At 43.2% G+C, this 23,792-nt stretch overlaps 1 protein-coding gene across 1 annotated transcript; it reads right to left on the bottom strand.

Annotated features, from left to right (window-relative positions):
- Nucleotides 1-1,798: 1,798 nt before the first annotated feature.
- LOC125426778 (thyroid peroxidase-like) lies at nt 1,799-16,340 on the bottom strand. Its single transcript, XM_048485493.1, has 14 exons — nt 16,230-16,340; nt 16,009-16,141; nt 14,776-14,905; nt 14,447-14,653; nt 13,966-14,326; nt 13,166-13,326; nt 10,190-10,448; nt 9,236-9,406; nt 8,883-9,120; nt 6,589-6,800; nt 5,186-5,350; nt 3,788-3,919; nt 2,787-2,883; nt 1,799-2,279 (listed from the first exon to the last, which is right to left on the bottom strand). The coding sequence occupies exons 1-14, from the start codon at nt 16,297-16,299 to the stop codon at nt 2,195-2,197; spliced, it is 2,421 nt and encodes an 806-aa protein (XP_048341450.1). The 5' UTR covers nt 16,300-16,340; the 3' UTR covers nt 1,799-2,194.
- Nucleotides 16,341-23,792: the final 7,452 nt, after the last annotated feature.

The following is a 23,792-nucleotide window of genomic DNA, read 5'->3' as shown; positions in this document are numbered from 1 at the left end:
AGCCTGCATGTATTACAGCTGTAAAATAAATGGCACATTTTCAAAGCAGATTTTTTTGTTTTTGTTTTCTTCCATACAAGGATCAGTTTTTGAGAAGAGGGAGGGTGAAGTTAGCTTCCTGTAGGGCTGGAGCACATCAAGATTGAACCCCAGTACACAGGGCACTTGGAATTGCAGGGGTGGTAGTGCCCGGATTATCTCTCAGCTGGGGCTTGATTTAATTAAGCAGTAATTAACTACTGACAGAGCTGTGCTAAATTCAGCCAGTGGAATCAAACACATGCATGTCAAGAGTTGGCAAGCCAAGAGATCCTTTTATCTTTCTTAGTTCAGTGCAAGAGAAATTGTGAAGGGGAAAAATAGAACACAGGAAAGGGCTCGTAGAATAGTCAGATCTCAAAAGCTAAGAGGTTGTTACTTGGATGAGAAACCAAATCTTCTTTGACTGTCACTGCTCAAAAATATCCCTCCAGTTTCTTTTCTAGCCCAGGAAGGCCTCACATACATGCTTATCCTTTAAACTTCATATTTGCTGTTCCAAGGAAGCAAGCAAGCAAGTGGGAGCTCATTTTAACAATAAAAGGCTTAGTAGGGCTGACAGCCAGCAGCTGTAGTCTTCTTTCGGAGCTGAGAAACAGCAAGCTCAAACTGAGCAGCAGCAATAAGCATCTGCTGGAGTCTAGGCAACATGGTTGAGGTTCATATCAGGAGTACACAAGTTCCATGACTAGCTTTAGCAGAATTCTTATAATTTTGCAGGAGTTTATAACAGTTCAGGAAGCCTCCATTTGGGGAACAGATTCATTTTGGGTCAGAAGAGATTTATCCCAGAGATGAATTGAGAGCTGTAGCAAAAGCTGCTGGCTCAGATGGTTGATGGGGTTAAAAATTGGTGCCTCAGCAATGCCTGCGTAAGACTGCTCAAAGGGGTAGGCACAGAGGGAAAGGAAGACACCTCCCACTTTGAAAAGTGATCAGGTGTTGGGTTTCCAATGCCTTAACAATAAGTTTAATGGAGATACACAGATTTGGAACAGGGTTCAGGGTGGTTGGCCTATTGGATGTTATGGAGAAGCACAGGCTCAATATCACGACTCAGTGTTTAGGCTGAGTACTCGCCATACTTTGAATGCTGTATATCTTTATCACATTCTGTCATATACTGGCACACAAAATCTTGCAAAAGAATTATAATAAATATTGTCATGCTGTGATTTTTGGAATGACGACTTTTAAAGGCTTTGTAAAGTTTGTCATACAACTAACTGAAGGGCCGGGAAGATTTTGTTTTCCCCACTGTGTCTCATGCCAGTTGTTTCTACCTCAGAAAGGGTTAAAAAGGGAGTGTTTATACTTCACCTAGGGCCCACCAGTGTCTTAATGTGGCCCTGGTCACAGGGATGGCAAAGGTATAGCTGGATATTTCAGCTGCTCTCTTCAGTTCAAACTTGAAACCTGCAAAGGTTAGCTTTTTAAAAAACAAACAAAGCACTACCCAAAAGTTTATTGCATGAATGTATGTACAGCCCACTTACTCCTGAAGTCCAAATTACATGTGTGTTGCAAAAGGGTCGATATATGTACATTTGGAGTAGTTTGGTTTTCATATATTAGACGTCTGATCTTTGCACATATTTTTCACATTTTCATATGAATGGGCTTGAAAGTGGCACACACAAATTAACTTCTAATAGCTGGGGTACTGCCATTGTTCATATGAATAACCATAGCAGACTACAAGGTTCCACTGCTGCTGTACGTTCCTCCTTTGGAGTGAAAAGCCAGGTGGAAAGTTTCCTTTGTGTATGGTAAGTCAGATACCAAATTTATTTAATTTAACAGGATACATCACTTGGAGAAGAAACCCTAATTTTGTCTAGGTCTATGGAAACATTAATATAAGAGCTGCTCCACTGGGTGGAAGCTAGTGTTCAATGCAGTTCACACAGTGACCACCTAGTTGCTCTGAAGCATAAACAATGCCGCTAAGGCCTTCGCCTGCTGGTTTCCCCCTCAGTCAGCATACACAGATTTATTGGCTCTAAACATAGGCATTTCCTTTAATGGGACCCATTCAATGGGACCCATTATTGTGGCAAGATTTTGTTTTGAGCCACAAAATGAAGTCATACATGGAGAGCCACTGAGTCTAGGATTCCTGAGAAGTCTGGACTGAAGGACAATGTGGTTCAAGTTAACTTGTGCCAGGCTTCTGGGCTTCCCTTGAAGAGCCTTGAGGACTGCTGGAAATGGACACTTTCTTCTTGCTCCGGAACCATCTAGGAAACAAATTGCAAGTCATCCTTGCTGAAGGGGCACAGTGGGAATGGCTGCTCAAGTAGAACAGGTGCTGGAAGTTTTATGTATGTTTACTCATAAATAAGCCCCTGCAAATACTCATAAATAAGCCCCTGTAAATTCAAATGGACCTTCTTCAGTTGGTACTGGCTTTCAGACCATAATGTGATCATTGTGATTTTAAGCAGAGTGACTGGACAGCAGTTCTTAGGCACCAGCAGTATTACTTGATTTGTACATGGAAGCAGTTTTGAACCATTCTGAGAAAGTGTTGACAAAAGTCTGGATAATCTGTTCTTCCTTTTCTCATGCCTCTGAATTTCATCGCAAGGTGGGAGAATAAGAATAAAGCCCTTGCATGAAATCCAAGAGTGCAGGGCCAGGAAGTGCAAATGCTGGGGTGAAATCCATTTATTTCCAAAGGAAAGGAGCAGGAGATGTGAAAAAAGTAAGAGAGAAGACCTTATTGCCTGTTAAGTCAAGCATACCTTCTGTGAAATGCCACAACCACAGTGATGAGAGAGACTGCTCCGGCAACACCAGCTACTGCCACAGCCACTATAATGGCAATAGAACCTTGAGCCTCTAGAACAGGAAACAGAGAATTTAGTGTGTGGATCCCACATACTTTGCACAGGTCCAGATTGTGGCAAGTCTGGCAAAAAGACAGATGCCTGGAAAACCAGCCCTCCCCCCACCCCCACAAGTGCTATTGTATTGCTAGAATGATAGGAGTTCAGGAAAGGTAGGGGAGTGTTTGATTGTGAAAGGAATCAGGACAAAACCATTAGTTGTATAAAGTGTCCAACGGCAACTTTTGGGCTTGTTTGTCTTTGTGTTCGCCACAAAGAGAAAGGATTGTGTGGCCCACGATAGCAAGAGTGGTTTTTCTAGACCAGTTCTACATAACATGTCAGCATGAAATGGCCCCACGTCTGTTATATGTGGGCCCTGTTAAAATAGACATCTTGATTTTTTAACAGGATTTGCAGATTGGCTTCCAATTCTGTGATGTTTTATGAATGCATAAAGCAACCCTAATACTGGGTCTGGCCACAACTAAATAGGATACAGTTGCAGCAAGATAGCCTTTACAAATGTTCCCTTGAAAAAGGTCAGGGAACTGCCACCAGTGAGGCTCTTATTTATTATGGTTAGTATATTGCTGTCTGTGAGATGATAACATTGCATGTTCTGCTACAAAGGACAAGTTGGAAGAAGAGACACTGGAATGAGGTACTCACCCACTTTGTGCATCTATTGAAGTGGCCACTGGCTCACAAAAGCTTATGATGCAATAAATTAGTTAGCCTTTAAAGATGACGTGGACTGAGTGTTATTTTGTCATTCACTGAGACTCCTAGATTCCTTCTAACAGGTACCCCTCAAGAGGAGAGGGGAGAAATTAGGTCATTGCTAACTCTTCAACCCACCAACTGCAAAACTGCCAATTTGCATTCCCCCCAAGCCCACTTGACCTTAGACCTACTGATGCAAGTGGTGCCATCTGGAGACAGAGTCAGGGAACCTTCACAGGAACACTTGAAGCTCCCTGGTGTGTTCACACAAATCAGCAAGGAGGGACATGGATTCATCTGGGTGGGCTCACATTCGTCGATGTCTAAATGACATTGCAGATGGCAGAGAGAAAGAAAAGAACTCTTAGAGCATCACCCACCAATGAAAAGAAAACCTACAATAATGTGGTGGTGGTGGTGGTGGTGGTGGTGGTGGTGAGAAGCCTTCATGGTTTCCTAAGTGACATAACATCTCTACCACCCATTTTAAAATTGTTACCAATGCAAATAACTATGATTTAGCGGAAAGTCAGAACACCCAAAGCAAAGGCCATGAAGCAACTGAATAATATTAAGACATATATAAACAACCTCAAGGTACCTAATCAAACAGCAAAATCAACAGAGGTGACTCTACTGGATTTCTTAATGCCCTGACTTCAGCCTTAATGGTTTATGCCCAGTGATAGGATTCAAATAATTTAACAACCAGTTCCGGTGGTGGGCTTCAAACAATTTAACAGCTGGTTGTTTACAAGCACCATTTTAACAACTGGTTCTGCCGAAGTGGTGCAAATCTGCTGAATCCCACCACTGTTTATGCCCTATTCCTCCATCCCAGTTGGAGAGAAGGCAGCATGGGTCATACATGTGCTGGGGACAGGACAAAGTCCTGAGGGTTACCAAAATGTGGGGCAGGAGAGAAATGAATAAGGCAGATTTGTCCCCAAATAATCGTTTTACGTGGGAACAGTGCTGAACAGTGCTGAAGGCAGTAAAGGCAGTGTGGTTTAGAGTGAGAATGTAAACGCAGCCTAGAATTGAGGACTGTCCTAAAGAATTGGAGCCTCTTGGGAGCCTATGGAATGGGCTGAGAATGACACAGAGTAGTATGCAATTTTCTGCTGCTCAGGGTTTGCAGTGCAATTGGAGAAAAGTGAAACAAGCACTAGGTTCAGAACACATGCACATGTTTCTCAAGAGTATCTCACAATCCCGGTAAATTCAGTTCTATTTCAGTGAGTGACAATTGTTATAATCAATGAAACAAGCCAGATACTATGCATGCATGCCGAAGGCACAATTCCATTCGCTTAAAACATTATTAGACATGTGTCAACACTCTGGGAAAGTTCTTTCATAAAATATTAAAACATAACAAATGCCCTTAAAATATAATGAACACATGAATTACAAGTAAGGTGTGGAGAACAGAGCACAGTGAAGCATTAACAGGGCATAGATAGGACCATTAGTAAAAACACAGCAAAAATAAGACAAGAAGTGAGAAAGGTTCAAAACGTTTTTAGACATATGCCACAGATTGTCCCCAGTGCTATCTTAGTTACTATTTCTACAGTAGGTCTCACCTTGACAAAAGGGCAAGATGGTGCTCCATTCTCCTTTCTCAGTATTGCAGGCAACAGAGGAAGGGCCCTCCAGAGTGTAACCTTGCTGGCATTCAAAGAACACTAGTGATTTGCACCTTACAAAGTAGGCACCTTTGACCTTTGGGACTGGACCGCATGGTGTATCTGTGGCAATCAGAGAATACAACAAAATGCTTTAACAGGATATGGATAATTTTTAAAGACTGTATTTCTCTGATGTATCATGTGGGTTTCACACGTTATATTTTTCAAAACAAAAGGGGAATGTTAAGTAAAATATATAAACATGATGGGAAGGCAGTGTGATTGCTCTGAGACAAGTAGATGAAGCAGAACCTAAAATAGGTGCCTCTCTCTATTTGTGAACAATAGTAAAAGTTGTAGGGGTGCATTAGCGAACCTAGTAGAGCTTCAGAAAGTGCACAGGAATGCCTGCGCCATCTGTCTCCTCCTGGGCTCACACGTATGCACATCATGAGATCTCCCAGACACCCAGGTCACAAGATGCCTGAATGTGGATTCGACCCAGACAGGAACGTTTCTCCCTGCACGTACACAGCCCTTCACTGAGTCATGAGTTGCGCAACTTTCTCCCGCTCTCCCACCTTCCCCAAACCCTTAATAAAGGTGCCAGGGACCCCAGCTCGGCAGACTGGTCAGATAGGTCAGACTAGCCAGACTTGCCACTGGCCTCTCTCCACCAGCTTCTTGATATTGCTGCGTCTCGTCTCATTCATTGCATCGCCGTATTGACTTCAAAAAGTTTTTTTTAAGATTGCTATCTACCAAAACAGAATAACAGACTCTTTGCATAAGCCTTAAAACTGCTGAAAACTGGCTGTTCTCTCCAGTTCATAAACTGGCATTTCAGGTTCCAGGGCAACCTCAGGGGATGCCCTGGTTAGCTACTTGCTGAACATCAGGACCCAACAGAAGGCCCACTCTAACTGGAAATATGAGATCCGTCTCCCATTTCCCAACGGGAAATGTGTCTGTTAGCTCTGGAGAAAGCAGAGCTTAAGAGAATTTTGAACTTTGCTTCTGCTTCAGGAGGTCTTCTACCAATGGTGGCTTGACCCAGAAGGCCCCAAAACATCGCAGGCATCTCCTGATGGAAAGAGCGCTGTGGAGAATGGAACCCTGGCTCCTTCACACTCTGCTAGCACCCATGGAGCTAAAAAGAATGCAAGAGAGTTGTGCTCCACTCCGTCCTGTATAGCTGCAGTTAGATGAATGAGATAGGGAAACCATACTGGAGGGAAGAGAAAGCTTGCTATGATTTGTGTGTGTGTGTGTGTGCGGGGGGACTGATCTGTGAAGTAAAGACCCCTCCTGGGCACCCATTGTCCATAAAACCTGCAGCCAGCCATGCCAGATTCTACCTGTTGGATCTTCTCTCCATGCTGTCAGGTCCACTCTTGAAATCTGAGGGTTTTTGCAGGATACATAGTCATCCAGAACGTGACTGCTTGAAAAGACATCTGCAGGGAGGTGGCTGAGGTGTGTGTTCTGGCAGAGAATCTGGAACAAGGTTACCTTTGCCAGCTCTTCTCTTTGGCGAGGAGTGAATACACCTTCATTCTCCCACCAGAATCTGCAAAACCAAGGCCATACTGGGAAGCAAGAACCCATGCATCAGTACATAATAATGCAGCCAATTCATCTATCTCAAGAGAGTTTAAGTGAGACATGACGGCTACAAATGAAGTCAATAAATGTATCAGACTCATGGTAGTTTTGTACACTATCAGCTTAGCACTGCTGCACTAAAGCAGAATCAAAAGAAGAAGAAGAAGAGTTTGGATTTGTATCCCCCTGTCTTTCCTGTAGAAGACTTAGAGGGGCTTACAATCTCCTTGCCCTTCCCCCCTCACAACAAACACCCTATGAGGTGGGTGGGGCTGAGAGAGCTCCGAAAAGCTGTGACTAGCCCAAGGTCACCCAGCTGGCGTGTGTGGGAGTGCACAGGCTAATCTGAATTCCCCAGATAAGCCTCCACAGCTCAGGCGGCAGAGCAGGGAATCAAACCCGGTTCCTCCAGATTAGAATGCACCTGCTCTTAACCACTACGCCACTGCTGCTCCCTTAAGTCCCTTAAGGAAGTCCCTTAAGGAAGGGACTTCCCCATACTTTGGCAGTGGGAAGCTTAATGAGAAGTTGAGGCTTACATGACTTTTTTTTATGTGGCTGGCCAGGATTTGTTAGCAAACCAGAGAAGTACTAGCAATTGCATGCATGTGCACTGCATCTCTGAATTCTTTCAAAATCGCCACGCAGATGCTGCCTACATGTTGAAAATCGTTTCACCAAAAGAAGCACAAAATGCTAATATACAAACAGCAATCCTGTTGTGCAGTGTGGACTACCAGAAACAAGCCAGGGAGAAAAACTGCATCAAAACTTCACTGTGGCTTGTATTGCGTGATGCAGAACTAGATCACCATTTAATTCCTAAACCTCCAAGGACAATTCTATCCACTTCTGCTTTCTGCTTCCTAAGCATTGATCTCCTCTATGAAACTGTACATGGGTCAACACACACAAAAATCTCTATTCATAGAAAACTAGATATCAGGCATAAGGTTCTACTTTAGCTTTCCACCTGATAGGCTAGTTTTCTGTTGGGAGGTTGTTATTGTTTTTAAAGGAAGGAACATGCAGTCAGGTAATGCTCTCCTACTTTCTGAAGTAGTCCTGACACAGGTTATCACCTCAGAGAGAACACAGTCTGCATATTTTCACATTCATGCTTTGCTTTCCTCACCCCTTCCTTCCCTCTCTGTACTGCATTTCCACTGACAGTTTTAGATTGAAAGCTGGGAACTTTTTTGAGAGCATGAAATACTTTGAAGCCCCATGTACAAAAGCAATGTCTATTATTTCTCTGAAAGATAAAGAATGTGTTTAATACATGTCAGCATGCTCTGCCCCACTGGTCCAAATGTGAGTCATACTTCAATAACCCACTGAGACTACACTAGATAAGCCATATTTTTTGAAGTTAGTGTTAATTACCCATTTAAACATAATATTAATTTATTCAAAATAAACATCATCGCTAGTTATGTTGCTACACAGCTTGAGAGTTCCCACTTCACACATAAGTCTGCACTGACACTGCACACATAAGTCTCAAGCAACCCTGACTTGTGTGATGACTAAAGGTAATTAAGCGATCTTGAAAATGTGAACCTTTGAATATTATGAGGAGACTCTTATTGGAGCAATCCTCGCTAAGCCCTTGAAAGGCTTGAAAAATTGTTATCCCACTTATGGCTTTTGAAGTGACCTCCTAGACTAAGCAGCCCTAGACTAAGGATGCTTTCAGATATTAAAAATTCCCAGTGCTGGCTCCACTAGAAAGGAAAAATAATATGTACACTAGACTAGTTCCCTTTTCTGTGCGTCCAGAAATGCTCACACATCTTTAGCAGGTTTTCTTCTACTCCATGGTAACAGGGTGTTTTTAAGTAACAGGCTTGTTTCTCCAGTGGGGGTTTTCTGGGGGGGGGTATACTTTAATTCAATGTATTTAGTCATGAAGGATGATACACTCTTGCTGTCCTCTGCCATGATGGCACATATTTTAAAACAACCGGTATTGTGTTGCAAAGAGATAAATGGTATTTGAACATCACAAGGGAAGTTACTTGACAGTGGCTGTGCTTTCCCTTACCGGTCCCCATCTCGTAGGGCCTGGAACTGCCTTCCCAGTAAGCAAGCAAGAAGTTCTCCAACTCGAGCACCAGGGAGGAGAGGTTCTGCTATTGCACCAATCCAGATATCAATGTTTTCAGGTGTCCCATACAGGTTGAGTAGTTTGTGAGCCAGGTAGCTGCTGTTGAGGATATGCTGTAAGTCAGAGAAAGTGTGAGCCTCTGGAAGACCACAGAATCTCCTCCAGGAGTTGTAACCTGCAGGTAGCACCAGAAGATGGCATTTGAATCTCATATCATAATTCTAAGGGGAGGTGTCCATGCTGTCATTGATATCATCACCTCTTAGGTGCCTCTGAGTAGTATCACATACCTAAGAGTCCGTGGTCTCGGCCTCTTTGCAGGTTCAGTGCAGCTAGGTCAAGGGACAGGGCCTTCTTGGGATGAAACAGCTTCTCAGTCAACTCCTCTGGCATCATCTGAGTGGGTGTTTGGAGCTTTGCACAGCTGAATATTTCTCCCCTCAGGATAGGATCAATCCCTCCTAAAGTTGAAAATAAAATTGGGAACTTCAAACCCAGTTAAAATGAAGCTGCATACATCTTCATTATGACAAAGCTCTGTAATGTACAGCAAGTATGGCTTTTCAATTTTTACACAGAACAGTAAACTCAGATGAACATATTTTTATTTTCCCCATTGTTATATTGCATTTATCAGCCTTCACACAGTTGTTTTGCTGTATTGATTATATCAGTCTGTGTTGCCCAGATTGTCCTAGTAAATTAAATCTGAGCAAATTAATGGCTCACACAAGCAGCACATATTCTCCACATTTTTAAATGTCATTACAGTAGAAATAACTCTTTCTTGGCATTCTCCAAGGAGCCCTGAGTCTTTTATGGCTGTAATTCAGGACTTAGTTTCCTGCCATCCTGAACGTCATATACGCACTGGCTTCTTAGTTCACTGTACTTCATCTCCTTAACATCATCAACAAGACAACAGCCTGGGGGTGCTACCTGGCTAAAAGGTTAGATTTTAAGGTATTTCAGTAGATAATTCAGAAACTCTTTGTTGTTTTTGATGCAATAGACAAAAAAGCTATTTTTCTGGAATTCATACATTTGGGAAATTGTTGTATTGCACCACAGTTTCTAGGTAACTGACTGTTCACTAGTGATTGGTCACTGGAGCACAACTAGGGTGGATTCTTATAAGCCTTGGTATGCAGGGATTGTTGTGTGTTTGATGTTAACTAGGGAACTCGTTCGATGTTAACTAGGGGATTATGTCTTCCCCCACCCCTCAGAGGTGCTTATTCTACCTTCTTCAATGATCCTCCATGGGGAGAAGAAGGACTGATGAAGAGAAATGCTGGGGTGATGAGGATTCTCCTCATAGTTTTCATCCAGACGAGAAAGGAAAGGATTGATGGTGACATGAGCAAAACGAAAAGCAGCTGTGGCAAAGACATTGGAGATGCTTGGGTCAACAGACTCATTGTAACTAGAGTATGGAGGCAGGTAGGCCTTGGTGGCTTTTGGGCCAAGAATCTTTGGGATATAATCCCTCCAGTTTATAATCTGCATTTAAAAAAAACAGAAAGAGGAAAATACATGTCTTAACATCACTTTATGTCCTGTGAAATTTCTGTCTTTAATCTAGCAAATGCCTTAATAATAAAGAAATATAGGAGGAAATGGGAGAGAGTTTTCATGAAAAGGAGGAGGGAAAGATGCTTTGCTGGGTAAATTAGGATGAACATTTGCCAAGTGATGATGTACCACAAATATGCATGTCACAATTTCTAAACTGGTTGCTTATACCCTGCTAAACACTATGGAGAATTTATCATCTACTATGTACAGGGCCACCCTGGCATGCCCATGCTAACCTGATCTCATCAAATCTGAGAAGCTAAGCAGACTTGGCCCTGGTTAGTACTTAGACGGAAAACCATGAAGGAACACCAGGATCACTATGCAGAAGGCAGTAGCAAACTCTCTGTTAGTTTCTTGCCTTGAAAGCCCTACTGGGTTGCCATGAGTCAGCTGTGATTTACTAGCACTTTACACACACCCATATGTGCAGGGTCAAGAAAGAATCTGTGAATAATTCATAGACTTTTATAACATCAAGGCCCATGGCTTTGGGGATTCTAGCTTCCATCAATTTTTAGAAATTGTTATACATTAAATATCTATATTTGCATTCAGAAATACTTAGTTGTTAAATGAATAATAATTTCCTTAAATTATTCCTTTGTTGCATTTATGCCTCTATCTCCTCCTCTTCCTCACCCTGGTTCTCTGTTTTTATCTATCTTCCTGTAAGGATTATTTTTCACAGTATATCAAGAATTCTGCACAATTCCTCATCTTTCTCCCCCTAATCTACCTGTCACATGCTTTCCCTGCCTCCCAGGCACTATTTTATAATGGTACACCACTGGTGGACTAATTAGTTAGTTGGCTGTTGTGTTCCAATAAACATAGTTCTCAACCACTACAGTCTCCAGAACTAATCATTTCCTTTCCTAAAGGCATAACTTGACCAGGGTTTAATCCAGCCTTAGGATTCCAGTCAGTGAGGTGTAAAGTAACTTTGGTTAACTGACATATCCCACACTCTTTGATCATGAGTGACAATTCTTGGTGCAAGTAGGGAGAAATGAGGTACATGCTCAGTAACAAATGTCTTTGTGCCCATTTTTCCTGGTGGGAATATCATGTGACATCTCAGTGCAGCCTTTGAGCCTGTCATATTTGGTGAAATTGCATTTCTCCTAACATTATCTTGCCAATATTTCTGTCATCTCTCACATTAAGCACCTACTATAGAAGGGATCATTTCAATCCCAGGAGGCAACTCAATTTTTGCAAGCATTTCCACTCCCTTGCCAGATGCAATTTGACCTAGACATTAGCTTGGGTTTCTTGCATATCTTCACAAGAGGCCTCCTGTGTTTAGAGCTGCTTTTATATCAACATATCTTTGTGTGTTAACATGAGTGATTGTTTCTAGTGTTAACAGCTCTTATGTGATAACAACAGTGAGAGTTCAATGCAAATCCCAACTGTCTTCACTATTCAGGTCATTCTAGATGACACGTTTAGTGTTGCCAGTTTCTAGATGGAGTTCTGCTGAAATTACACCTGATACCCAGAATAGAGATCAGTTCCATTGGAGGAAATTTCAGCTTTGGAAGGCATAGTCGATAGCCCGCCCTTCCCAAACTCCACCTTCCCCAGGCAATGCCCCCTAATCTCCAAAGTGAAATTGGTAGCCTTACTCACATGAAGTGTGCAACACTGCTTCTCAAAACACCAGGGGTCTGTTTAGCTTTTCCTCCCCATACATCAGTTGAATCAGAACTAACTCTTGCCTTACATCATAGCATTTGAGTGTTTCCCCATTCCTGTTCTACTTCATAGGCTGGCAGAAAGAACATCAGTGACCAGATAGGGATACCAACTTCAAGTTGGGAAATTCCTGGAGATTTGGGGGTGGAACCTGGGGAGGGCAGAGTATAATACCAAAGTGTCGACCCTCCATAGCAACTGTTTCTTGAAGGGGAACTGATCTCTGTATTCTGGATGTCAATTGTAATTCCTGGAGAATTCCAAACCCCACCAGGACACTGGCAACTCTCCACTTGCAAGCTTCGTTACAACCACTTGACATCAGCCCCTCCCAGTAGCTAATCAACAGGCCAACATACCAGATGCTATTTGACAGTAATACAACTTTTGATTTTTATTGCTTACTTTAAGCATGTGAATGAAAAGGCAGGATACAAATTGAATAAATAAATACATATTAATGTTATAGCTTACTAACTGAGTAAACATGGCTGCAAGGGACCAAACTCATTGATGACATGTTGTGTCGTGTATGGCTGCCAATTGCTTGGAGAAAAAAATGTCCTATCACATTAACAGAGGCTTAATTACATGTTATTTACCAGACACTGTTGTTCAACTGCATGCCATGAAAAGGTTCACCTGCCCATTTCCACATATTAAATCCCTATTAAAGAGACAGGGAATTTTTCTCCAGGCCTTTCCTTAAGTAACTGACGTTTAGAACCATGGTCCCCAATTTTGTTGAGCCTGTGAACACTTTTGAAACTTTCAGAATAGCAGTGGGCACTTCCACAAAACAGCACGTGGAAGCATGTGGTGTACCGTGGCATGGAAGGGTACCACACTGGAGATCAGTTCTTTAGCATCAGGCATATGACCTTCTGTGAAAGGCCACTAGTGCAAGTGTGAGGCCATGCTATGCTTAATGCTCTGACCTGGAGGTATGCACCAATGATTTTTCGTGTCTCCTGATACAGGATCTCCCCACTCCACTGCGGGTTGATCTGGTGGAGAGCATCAGCGATTCTGTTGCTTTCCCGCAGAAACACTGTGTGCAGGACTTGCATTCCTAAATGTTCGTTGGACCGCGAATCTCCTGGAAAGAGACTTAATTTTAACGTACAAAGCAAAAAAAAGGGGGGGGAGGGGAGGGGGGGAAATACTGCCTGCTGCTTGGCAGCTTTAAGCAGGACCAAACCTATGCTTCTCAATTTTATCATTTTCCCCAACAGTAACTACTGGTATTCTGAAGATCCTCCACTAGGGCTCCGTAATGGGCAAAGCAGAATCCATTCTGGGGAAAGAAGCAGTTCTGGCCAGTAGCTGGTGCTGTTGTACTTAAGAAAGGTAAAAGTTGTACTTATGAAAGTAAAGGTAATCCTACCTGTGTTTACTGCATCAAACATGCAAGCTTCCTACACCCATTTTGCACATAATAACTACAGATCCATGGACAATAAAAGGCCTGCCCCAGTGCTACTGCGTCTTGCACAGCTTAGGAGGCAGAGGCAAAAGAGAAGTTGCCAGCACTTTTTATAATTGTATTGAACAGGTAAATTGGTAGGTGAGCTTGTCAAGCAGGGCTGAGAAACATTGAACCAGTCAAAATCCCCTCTTCTCCACAACCATGGAAGGACCAAGAGGCTTGTTTTTCTTCTCATCTAGTCACCCTATAATGAGTAGCAAGTAGGTGGATGTGTCAAAAACAACAGCAAAAGAGGTACCTCTCGCTTACCTGCTATGAAGCAGGGTATGTCAGACACATTGGCCAGACAGGTGTTCCGTGTCAAGGCACAAGGGTTTGGGAATTTCCTCTCGGCGAAAGGCAAAAGAGGGAGGCCATCATCAGAGTATTCCTGGTTGACAGCCAGGAGACCCAGTTCCTGGGAGAGATTGCGGAGTTTGCTGGCTAGTGAGGTTGTACTACCATATATCATGCTGCCATCCACAAAGGAGGTGAGGCTGTTCAGTTGCTTTCGAGGCTGCAGCTGTCCCACAAGGAAGCTGGATTCACCACTGCCACAAGCTGGGGAGGAGCGAATAAAGGGCAGGCACTCCATTGCCCCCTCGCTCAGACGCAAGTCACCGGCTGGGATCTGGTTCAAGGGAAGCACAGTGGTGAATGCCCTGTTGCCTATCAGTGTGAAGAGGTACTATGAAACAGGCTGAATGTGATAGCTTCTGCTCTTTTGCTCTGTATTGCCTTGTTTTGTTACCTGGATAGGGAAACATGGATTTCGGTTAATGCAAGCCTGGGAACAATCTTTTCCATCCATAAAAGAGACTGTGCTAGCACTCTGGGGTGTAAGATCCATGTCATGATCAATCCACTGGCCCCATTCCACCAGCATGTGTGTATAGGAACTGTCCAGAGAGATGTTCTCATTTTGAGTATGCAAGATTTCATGGGATACCTGGCGTACCTTCAGGTACAGAAATAAGAGATAAAAGGGCAGAGTTTTCATGTTTTCTGTTTTTTAAAAATATGTTTCCTTTTCATTTAAACCCATCAGTCTGACTGACAGGAGAATCCATGTTCACCTACCAAAGGTAAAGAGAAGCCTTTATAGACCTTTGATTTATTCCACCCTTTTGGTACAGAGAACCCATCTTCATAGTCTGCAGGGAGCCAACGGGCATAGGCTGTGTTTGCTGCTCCCCAAAGAGGGTTTTTCCTGCAAGGAAGCGGGAACATAATCTCATTATTCAAATCACAGAAAATGGGAAGACGGAAAATTAATTTGCATAAATAGAAGATATTATAAAACGGTTGGTTGACTGTCCCACTGGAAAGTAAGAAAGCATGTGTATGTTTTCATCCTCTAAACCTTGATAATTACATCTAATATTTTTTTACTGTACCTGAACTTGGTTTCAGTGAACTGTACTACCTCCCATTGAGCAAGTATATACTCACTCAGTAACAGCAACCACAACAACAATAAGTGAATTCTGCCATGGCTTTCTGGTTGTCTCATTCTTTTTTCCTGTGTACGTAGGCATATATGTGGTTCCTATTTAGGGAAGGTTGGTCTGTGTATCCTAAAAGGGGCACTTTTACATTTTTTGTTTGTTTGTTTTGCTGTTTGAATGTTTTCCTCAGGGCCATACCTCATGCTTTGGGATCTAGTATGAAACTGCTGAATCATCTGGAAAGATCTGTTGCACACATCCAAGCTTGCACACATCCAAGCTTTTAACAAACTCATGATCAGTTCAGTACCTCTTGGCTGTACTGATATTTCTCAATCTTCCCCACTCTATTTTTAATCTTCTCTGGGATTGTTTTAGGGACCTAAAACAATGTTATGTTATGGGTCTCTTTGGCCTCTCCTTCTTGAGTGGGACGGGGGGGGGGGGGGGGCTGAATGTCAGTTTTGCATTTTGATATGGGAAGGCAGTTCTAAATCACAGGAGAAAGGAGACTGAATTTTTGGAGCTAGATGGTAAAAAAGAGTGAGGGGCAGGACCTGCTATTACCGATTTATGAGTATAAGTATCTGCTGACCTGCTTGCTTCCCTGCCCAGTACTTGTGACTCTTCAGTACTCTCTTTTCAGATAACATTATATATAAAGTGCTCTAGCATATAATAACTACTCATGGAAAATGGGGTGTGTGAAACAGCTTCTATGCCTCAGTTACCACTCTGCATATCCACTAGATTAGTTGCAAGGCCAGTGCTATTGAACATGCATGCATTTCTCCCCATGGTAATAAATTGGTCCATCATTTTTACTCAGTTACAAGTCTAATCTGTAGATTTCAGCCAGATTTACCTGTTATTGCAGGTTCCATCTATGGATCTGTACTTATCAGCTAAACAGGAGTTTGAGCACTTGATGGGCCGGAGCTGGGCAGCACAGCCGGTCATTTTTGCCAGGGTGGAGAGATCATGACCACTTAGGAGCCCTTGCAGAAGAAAATGGAGAAAGGAGCTACTCTGGAGGGCCATGAGTGGGCCCTTGAGGCATTGTTGGGAAAATAATAGAGCACATACCTGTTACGTTGTGGTTCCGTTTCTCCTGAGTGTAAACAAGTTGCCGAATGAGCTCCACTGCAGTGTCCATCAACTCGGCAGCCTGAACAGCTGCATTGGTCTCAGCCTCTGGGTGCTTAAACAGGCTCAGCAAGTCACTGGCACTCAGTGATCCTTTGGCCAGTGCTGCTTTCCCTCTGTGAGCACAGAATCAAAGATTGAACAGAAAACTCCATGGTCTGACTCTGGGTCACAGGCTCAATGGAGTGGATGAGTAAGCTGACAGTATGACTAAATGAGGGCATGGAAGTCTTCTGGCCCCTTCAAGACTAACAAACTGTATTCCAGTATTAAGTTTCATCAGTCAGCCCTCACTTTGCATTGGAAAGTGAAGAGGGCAACAAAGATGAAGATGACAAAGAAGATGAAGGAGGAGTAGCAGTTTGGATTTATACCCCATTTTTCTCTCCTATAAGAAGTTTCATAGCAGCTTACAAACCCCTTCCCTTCCTTTCTCCACAGAAGATACCTTGGGAAGTAGGTGGGATAGAGTTCAAAGAGAATTGTGACTAGTCCAACGTCACCCACTAGGCTTCATGTGAAGGAGCAGGGAAACAAATCCAGTTCACCAGGTAAGAGTCTGCCGTTCATGTATAGGAGTGGGAAATAGAACCTGGTTCTCCAGATTAGAGTCTGCCACTCTTAACCACTATATAACACTGGTTCTGACTTGCTGGAATAAATTTTAAGGGGCTACTGTTCAATTTTGCTGTATCATAAGAACATAAGAACTAGCCTGCTGGATCAGACCAGTGGCCCACCAGGTGCCTTTGGGAGCTCACGTGCAGGATGTGAGAGCAATGGCCTTCTGCTGCTGCTGCTCCCGAGCACCTGGTCTGCTAAGGCATTTGCAATCTGAGATCAAGGAGGATCAAGATTGGTAGCCATAGATCGACTTCTCCTCCATAAATCTGTCCAAGCCCTTTTTAAAGCTATCCAGGTTAGTGGCCATCACCACCTCCTGTGGCAGCATATTCCAAACACCAATCACACGTTGCGTGAAGAAGTGTTTCCTTTTATTAGTCCTAATTCTTTTCCCCAGCATTTTCAATGAATGCCCCCTGACACAGACTGACACAGCTACTCCTCTGGAGTTCTTAGACAGGGGCATGGGTGAGGAATAGAAAAAGAACTAGTTCACAGTTGCTTCAAACCTGGGACATACCTGCTTCTAGAGCGGTAGTAAGCCCAAGAGACTAGTTGCTTTGCCCGTTCCAGGGCCTCCTTCACCAGTGAGCTTTCAGAGCGATGGTCATTTTCTGTGGCTGGGTAAAAAAAACCAGTTGTCAACATAAAGAAAAGAAACACGGGAATCCATGTCCTAATTTTCAGGGTTATCAACCATCTAAACCTGAAGATTAGCTGCCATAAGCATCTGAAGAAAGTATAAGATATTTGGATTTGGATAAAGATTAACACATTCTGGCACCTGTTGATGTCTCTTGGTGTGGTTGGATGCCAGAACAACCACTGCCACAGCCTAAGAAAGTGGTTTTCAAGCTGTGTTGCAGTAAACAGAGGGTTTCCCTGGAAGATTATCAGGGATTCATCAGTCAAAGTACAAGCTACACATGAAGGCCATGCAATATCTTAAGGCCAGCCAAAATAACACAAGAAATAAGCAAGCTTCTGTAACAGTAGATAAGCTTTCCTGAAAGCTGGTCTTTTCCATTTCTGTTCCTTGGATCTGATCACTCACTGAACAGGGAGCATTTGATGTGTTCCAGGGGATACTCTTCAAAGTCAAAAAGGTGCTGGGTGATCCATCTTGATTCTTCCCAGGGTTTTTGAAATGTAAAAGATAGTTATTTTTGGTCCCCATTCAGATCTTCGCCATGCAAGGAGGGAGGTGGGTTTAGTCCCAACCCTGCATTGTTTTATCAAACATGACCCACACCCACACTGTTAATAGCCTTGGGAAAAGGCTATCTGTCAGGAATGGAATGAGAAAACAAATGGCCCTGAAGCAAGCCAAGTTGAGGTGGTGCTGCAATTACATTTTCCTTTTTCAGATAACTGAGATCTGATCATAGATCATCCAGCATCTAGCTTGATCCTCATTTCATACAGGATTGCAGTGAGGCCCAATAAGGTTGCTGATTGTCAGGCTTAGACATGGAGTGTGCCCTAGAACATTACTCAGAACCCTCTGTAATGTTCCATGGCAGACAAACAGAGGTTTTTGTGTAGCACGTGGAAATAGTTCTTTGAAAGTGGAAAGTTGGGGGGGGGGGCATGGCAGAAGCTTAGCTCCAAGGGGACAGGGGGAGGAGCAACACACAGGGCATGCACCCCGTGGGGGCGTGGTGAGGGCATTCAAGTGGTGGGGTGGGGGCGTTCCAGGATGGGGGTGTTCCAGGATGGGGCATTCCAGGGAGGGGGCAGAGGATGCACTGGTGCACCGGGCGCTTTCCCCCCTTGCTATGCCTCTGGGGCAGGGTGCTGGAGAACTCTCATGTCTCCTCTTAAATTATTTCATCCTGGAATCTCCAGTATATAATATAATACATAGAAGTGTCCCAATAGCGGCTATAGGAACATAACTGTGCCACTCCTCTGGGTTGTTTTCTACTAAGATGCTTCCGCATCGTGGGCACATCAGGCTGATTTTTCATTATCTCATCTCCTTGTGCAGCAGAGTGTGCCCCCACCTCCAAGCTAAAGAGCTCAGCTGCTGTTGCAATGCAGTGTGCTGATTACCTGCATAGGTGAGATGAGTATGAAAGGCGAACACTAATGTAAGCAAGAATGGTAGAAGTCCAGATACCATTACTCGGCTGAGGAAAGCCAGCTTGAGGTGCTGTGAATTGAATACAATATGAATTAATAACTGCAGCAGTACTATGAATAAATAAATAATCATCAGGTTTTGTTCGATTATTTCAAACCCAATTTTAAGTCATTAAAGGACCCAAATGAAAAACAATACAAATAATAGAATACATATGTATGTAAAAAGCTGTCAAGAGGTAATCAACTTACTGCAGCTCCACCAAGGACGTTCAAGGCAAGGGAAAAGCAGGGTGGTTTTTCTTTGTCTTTCTCTGCAAAGCTTTCTCTGGAAGTCTCCCATCCAAGAACTGACCCTGCTTAGCTTCTGAGATCTGACGATATCAGGCTACCATATTGCCTTCCCTCCCATCATAGAATATACTGGTGATATAGAATGAATATGCACCAGCATATTCAGGGGGAAAAAAGGTAATTTCTAAAAAGGAAACGATGTGGACAGGAAATTTCTAAAAAGGAAACAACTGGACCTTAGAAAGATTTTTTTCTACAGTAACAGTTGTTTGGTGGTGGAATTGGCTACCTGGAGAGGTGGTGAGCTCTCCCTCACTGGCAGTCTTCAGGCAGCAACTGGATAACACTTTTCCAGGATGCTCCAGGCTGATCCTGCATTGAGTAGGGGGTTGGACTAGATGGCGTGTACGGCCTTTTCTAACTCTATGATTCAGTAGTTTATGAAGAAGTGCAGAATGACAGAATGGATTAAATAGGTTGTCATTTATCATGCAGAAGTTAGAATTCAAATGACTGTGATCTGCTCCACACTTTAGGGATAGGATATGACAGTATCAGAATCACACTAACCCACAAATACTGGGAATTCCTCCCCCCCCCCCCTTGAAGTATATTTAATACCACTCTGATATAGGTAGATATGGTTTTGTATGACTGTCCTGGGCAACTATTGGATAGTGCCCATGACATCGCCAATGGCATGCATGCTCGGGCTCGTACAAACCAGTGCCTATAGGGTTTGCATGTATTTTTATATGCACATATACCACAGCTTATCTTGACTGACCTTCAAGCAGTCTCAAGCACTGAAACTGGAGCGGATTCCGCATGGGTCCAAAACAGTGGTGTGAAAACGGTGTAAAATGGTTTAAAGTGGTGTAAAAGGGTTTACACTGTTTTCACACCATTTTCACACAGCTGTTTTTGGCCCATGCAGAATCCGCCTGGGATAATGGGCAAAATGAGCTATTTTGCTGCTCCGTGCAACAATAAAGGTCACATCTGGGTTAAACTGATTTACTCGGCCCCTGTGAAATCAGTAGGGCTGCTGGTGGTGCATGCACAACCCCTGCCAGCTGGTAGCTGAGGGAGGGTTTGAGCAGTGCTTTGCAAGTGACATTCAGAAAGGTGAACTTGGAGGAAAGATGGAACCTGACTCTCCCTCCCTTCTCCTTGCCGTCTTTCTCAGAAATATCAGAAAAGAGATCTGGAAAGAGATCAGTGGGAGAAATGCATTTCTGGATCCGGGGCATGCCTAAAAGATGGAAATCCTTGCTCTCTTCATATCACCACTAGAATTCCCATTGCTTTCTAGCTATATTTAGTGAAAAGAGAATACTTAGTCCAACCCTTTCCTTTCCAAAGGCCAAAGCAATGGTTTAAGATCTGCAGGGATGGACTGCCGTTCAAGTTTCCTATCTTTAACCATCTTGAGTGCTTTCAGGGACTGGTGCCTCCAACTTTCTAGAATTAGAGAACAGGCTTTACCCATGCACCCCCAGAACAGCACATCTCCCATCCTTTCCCACAACTGTTGCATTAATGTAGTGTGTCAAAGCAAAAAGTACTGGCTCCAATCCAGAGAAGCCAACAATCAGGACCGAATGCCACACACATGCATTCTCAAAGCGATGAGGGCTGAAGAGTGGACCCCGGCCCATGGTGCTGATCTGCTGCTGAAGGACAGAAGGAAGGGGCAGCTTTTTCTCCTCCTGCCTCACCCAGCAGCAAATGAACAAATGTGGTATTGGGATAGCTGCTAAATGGACTGTGCAGTCCTAAACAGAGCGACAACCTTCTCAGGCCATTGAAGTCAATGGGTTGGGAAGGATGGAACTCTTCATCAGATGGCATTGGAGCCACCTAGACAGCTGTGCCTAGTGTACATTGCCAGTTGTTCAATGGCCAGCTGAATTTTTCACACTTTGCAGGCTGGATACACGTGCAAAAATTGCTCACAGATACAGATGGCTATAGCTTGATTGGAAAGAGTGAATATATGTGATGTGTTCAGACTGTATCTAGTCTAAGCTACTTGGTTGATTTTAAAAATCTTACTAGTCTGAGAAATTCATAGCTGCAATCTCTACATTCTGTTTCTAACTTGTAACCTTTAGAAATGTAAAGGTTCATGTCCCCAGTTTCCCTCTCTGTAATGTTTACTTATCTATTATCTCATGGGCAAATTGCTGGGATAGATTACACTGATGAACGTGCATTCAGAGATCACAAACGTCACTCATTACATGCAAAATTAACTGATCTTGACTGAGTGCTTTATAACTGCAGCTATTTCCAAGTTGCCTAGATAATAACACTCCCTTATCAGTAGCAGTCCCTGAATAGTATTTAAGAAATTAAGATAGCAGAGAAGCTGAGTTGAGAAAGTGAGCTGGCAGCTGGGGCAAAGGAGACAGTATGATGTGGTGACCGGTGGAGGGCATTCAAGCAAGCCTTATCCAACCAGCGATTGTCAACTCAGCATGAACTCACTTAAGACATACATTGCTGGGTTGCACTGTCAATTGAACTGAACAGCAGGTCAACAACAAATACTTATTGCTAAAGAACTTCTCTACTTTTGCCAGCTGTAGGTTGGGAGATACTTGAATATTTTGGGGTATAATGCCATACAGTCCACTTTCCAAAGTGGTCATTTTTTCCAGGAGATCTAATCTCAGTCCCCTGGAGCTCCGTTGTAATTGCAGGAGATCTCTAGCCACCACCTGGAAGTTGGTGACCCTCCAGCTAATCCTGCAATGGGGCAGGGTGGAGGTGGGGAATGCTGCCCCAGTGAAAAGTATGTTGTGTGGTGGTAAGGCATGCCTACATTCAGTGTCCTCCATCTATCCATATTGGCTGGAGTGAAGAAGACTTGCTGCCTCAGCAACCTGCTGCTGGAGCTATCTGTTTCCTTCCCTCAAAAGCAGCAAGGACAACTGTCAAGGCTGACCATGCTTTGCAGAAGTAATGTAGCCAAACTTCATCTGAACTTGGTCTCAGTAACTCAGTAACATGCACCTTAAAGCAAAAGAAAACTTTATAGAATAAACTGAATAGAATATTAAAAGAAGGCACATAGTTTGGTGGCAATGAAATGTACAAAAATAATAAAACTGACTTGCTTTCTTACTTTCTGCAATCTCAGTACAATGTAGTTGGTTCTTAAAGTGAAGTGTTCCAGAGCATAATATAAATATCTTCTTGGCAGCAAGGAGGGGTAGTGAGGAAAAGGAAAAAGATCAGGATTCTTCTCTAACGATACTTACAGAAAAATGCTGGCTATAACCTGACTTCCTTAACCAATCACTGGGCAGTATCCTTGGTACTTTCCAGAGTGAAAGTAAGTTTTCCCTCCCATACTATATTCATAGCCGAACTGTGTGAGCTAATTAACAAGCCTGAATAGATGGTTTTTATAAGTACCACCACTATGGAGAATGTGTGTGTGTGTAAAGTTCCTTTTAAGATGGTTTCTCTCTTGACAAAAACCACTCACGCTCAAATAGGTTGACTGGGGAGAGAGTATTTTCCCATTAGAATGGTTAAAGGCCAAACTATATGATATATAGTTTGTTAAGGGGGGGAGGGGTGGCTGTGTTTGTAGTTTGTCTCTCTGTGTGAAATGTCATCAAGTTGCAGATGACTTATGGTTACGGCTACCAGCCTCCAGGTGGTGGCTGGAGATCGTCTGCTATTACAATTGATCCCCAGGTGACAAAGGTCCGTTCACTTGGAGAAAAATGGCACCTTTGGAAGATGAAGGTATTACACTGAACTGATGTCTCTGCCCTCCTTAAACCCTGTCTTTCTTAGGCTTCATCCCCAAAATCTCTATTTTCTCCCCCGGAGCTGGCAACCGTACTTATTGTGACCCCTGCAAGAGGCTTCCAAGACAAGTGATTAGGCAGAGGTGGTTTGCCATCGCCTTCCTCTGCAGAGCCTTCCTTGGAGGTCTCCCTTCCAAGTATTGACCTTGGAGGTCTCCCTTCCAAGATCTGACATGATCAAGCTATACTATGCTGCCAACAAAATCCACGAATACCTTAAAGACCAACAAACTGTTCTAGCTGAGATGAGTCAAAGCTCACTTCATTTGCACAAATTCACAAAGTGATCATTCTCACGAAAGCTTAAACTTTGGAAAATCTTGTTGATCTCTAAGATGCTGTTGGGCTCCAATATTGTTCTACTGCTCTGTAGAGGCATTTCATTCACAAGAAGATATAATAAGAGGCTCTTGGAAATTGCTCATTCATTTGTCCCCTGCAGCAAGGAAAAAGCATCCTAGATGAGCATCTTGGATCTTGAAATAGCTGAGAAAAATATTGCAAGGGTGGGGGAGGGGGAGGGTCCACGGAACCATGCTTATGGCATTAGATAACCAAAAGGAAAGAGATAACAGAGTATAGAAATTACAAAAGGCTGTGCAAATCATTCCAGAAAAATATAATTGAATGTCATCAAAATAGATGAGATATTCAATACCAAAACAACCAA

This window comes from Sphaerodactylus townsendi, linkage group LG02 (assembly GCF_021028975.2).
Source record: "Sphaerodactylus townsendi isolate TG3544 linkage group LG02, MPM_Stown_v2.3, whole genome shotgun sequence".
Classification (NCBI taxonomy): Eukaryota; Metazoa; Chordata; class Lepidosauria; order Squamata; family Sphaerodactylidae; genus Sphaerodactylus; species Sphaerodactylus townsendi.
This window is presented reverse-complemented; position numbering and strand designations above follow the sequence as displayed.

Bases quoted from the DNA above. Each gene is read 5' to 3' on its own strand.
- LOC125426778 (XM_048485493.1), bottom strand. From the start codon at position 16,299: ATGGACACTGCAGTGGAGCTCATTCGGCAACTTGTTTACACTCAGGAG. The intron at 14,906-16,008 runs GTAAATCTGGCT...GCTTCCTTGCAG, and splicing joins GATGGAACCTGCAATAACAG to GAAAAACCCTCTTTGGGGAG. The intron at 10,449-13,165 runs GTCAGAGCATTA...TTTTAAATGCAG, and splicing joins TCATTGGTGCATACCTCCAG to ATTATAAACTGGAGGGATTA.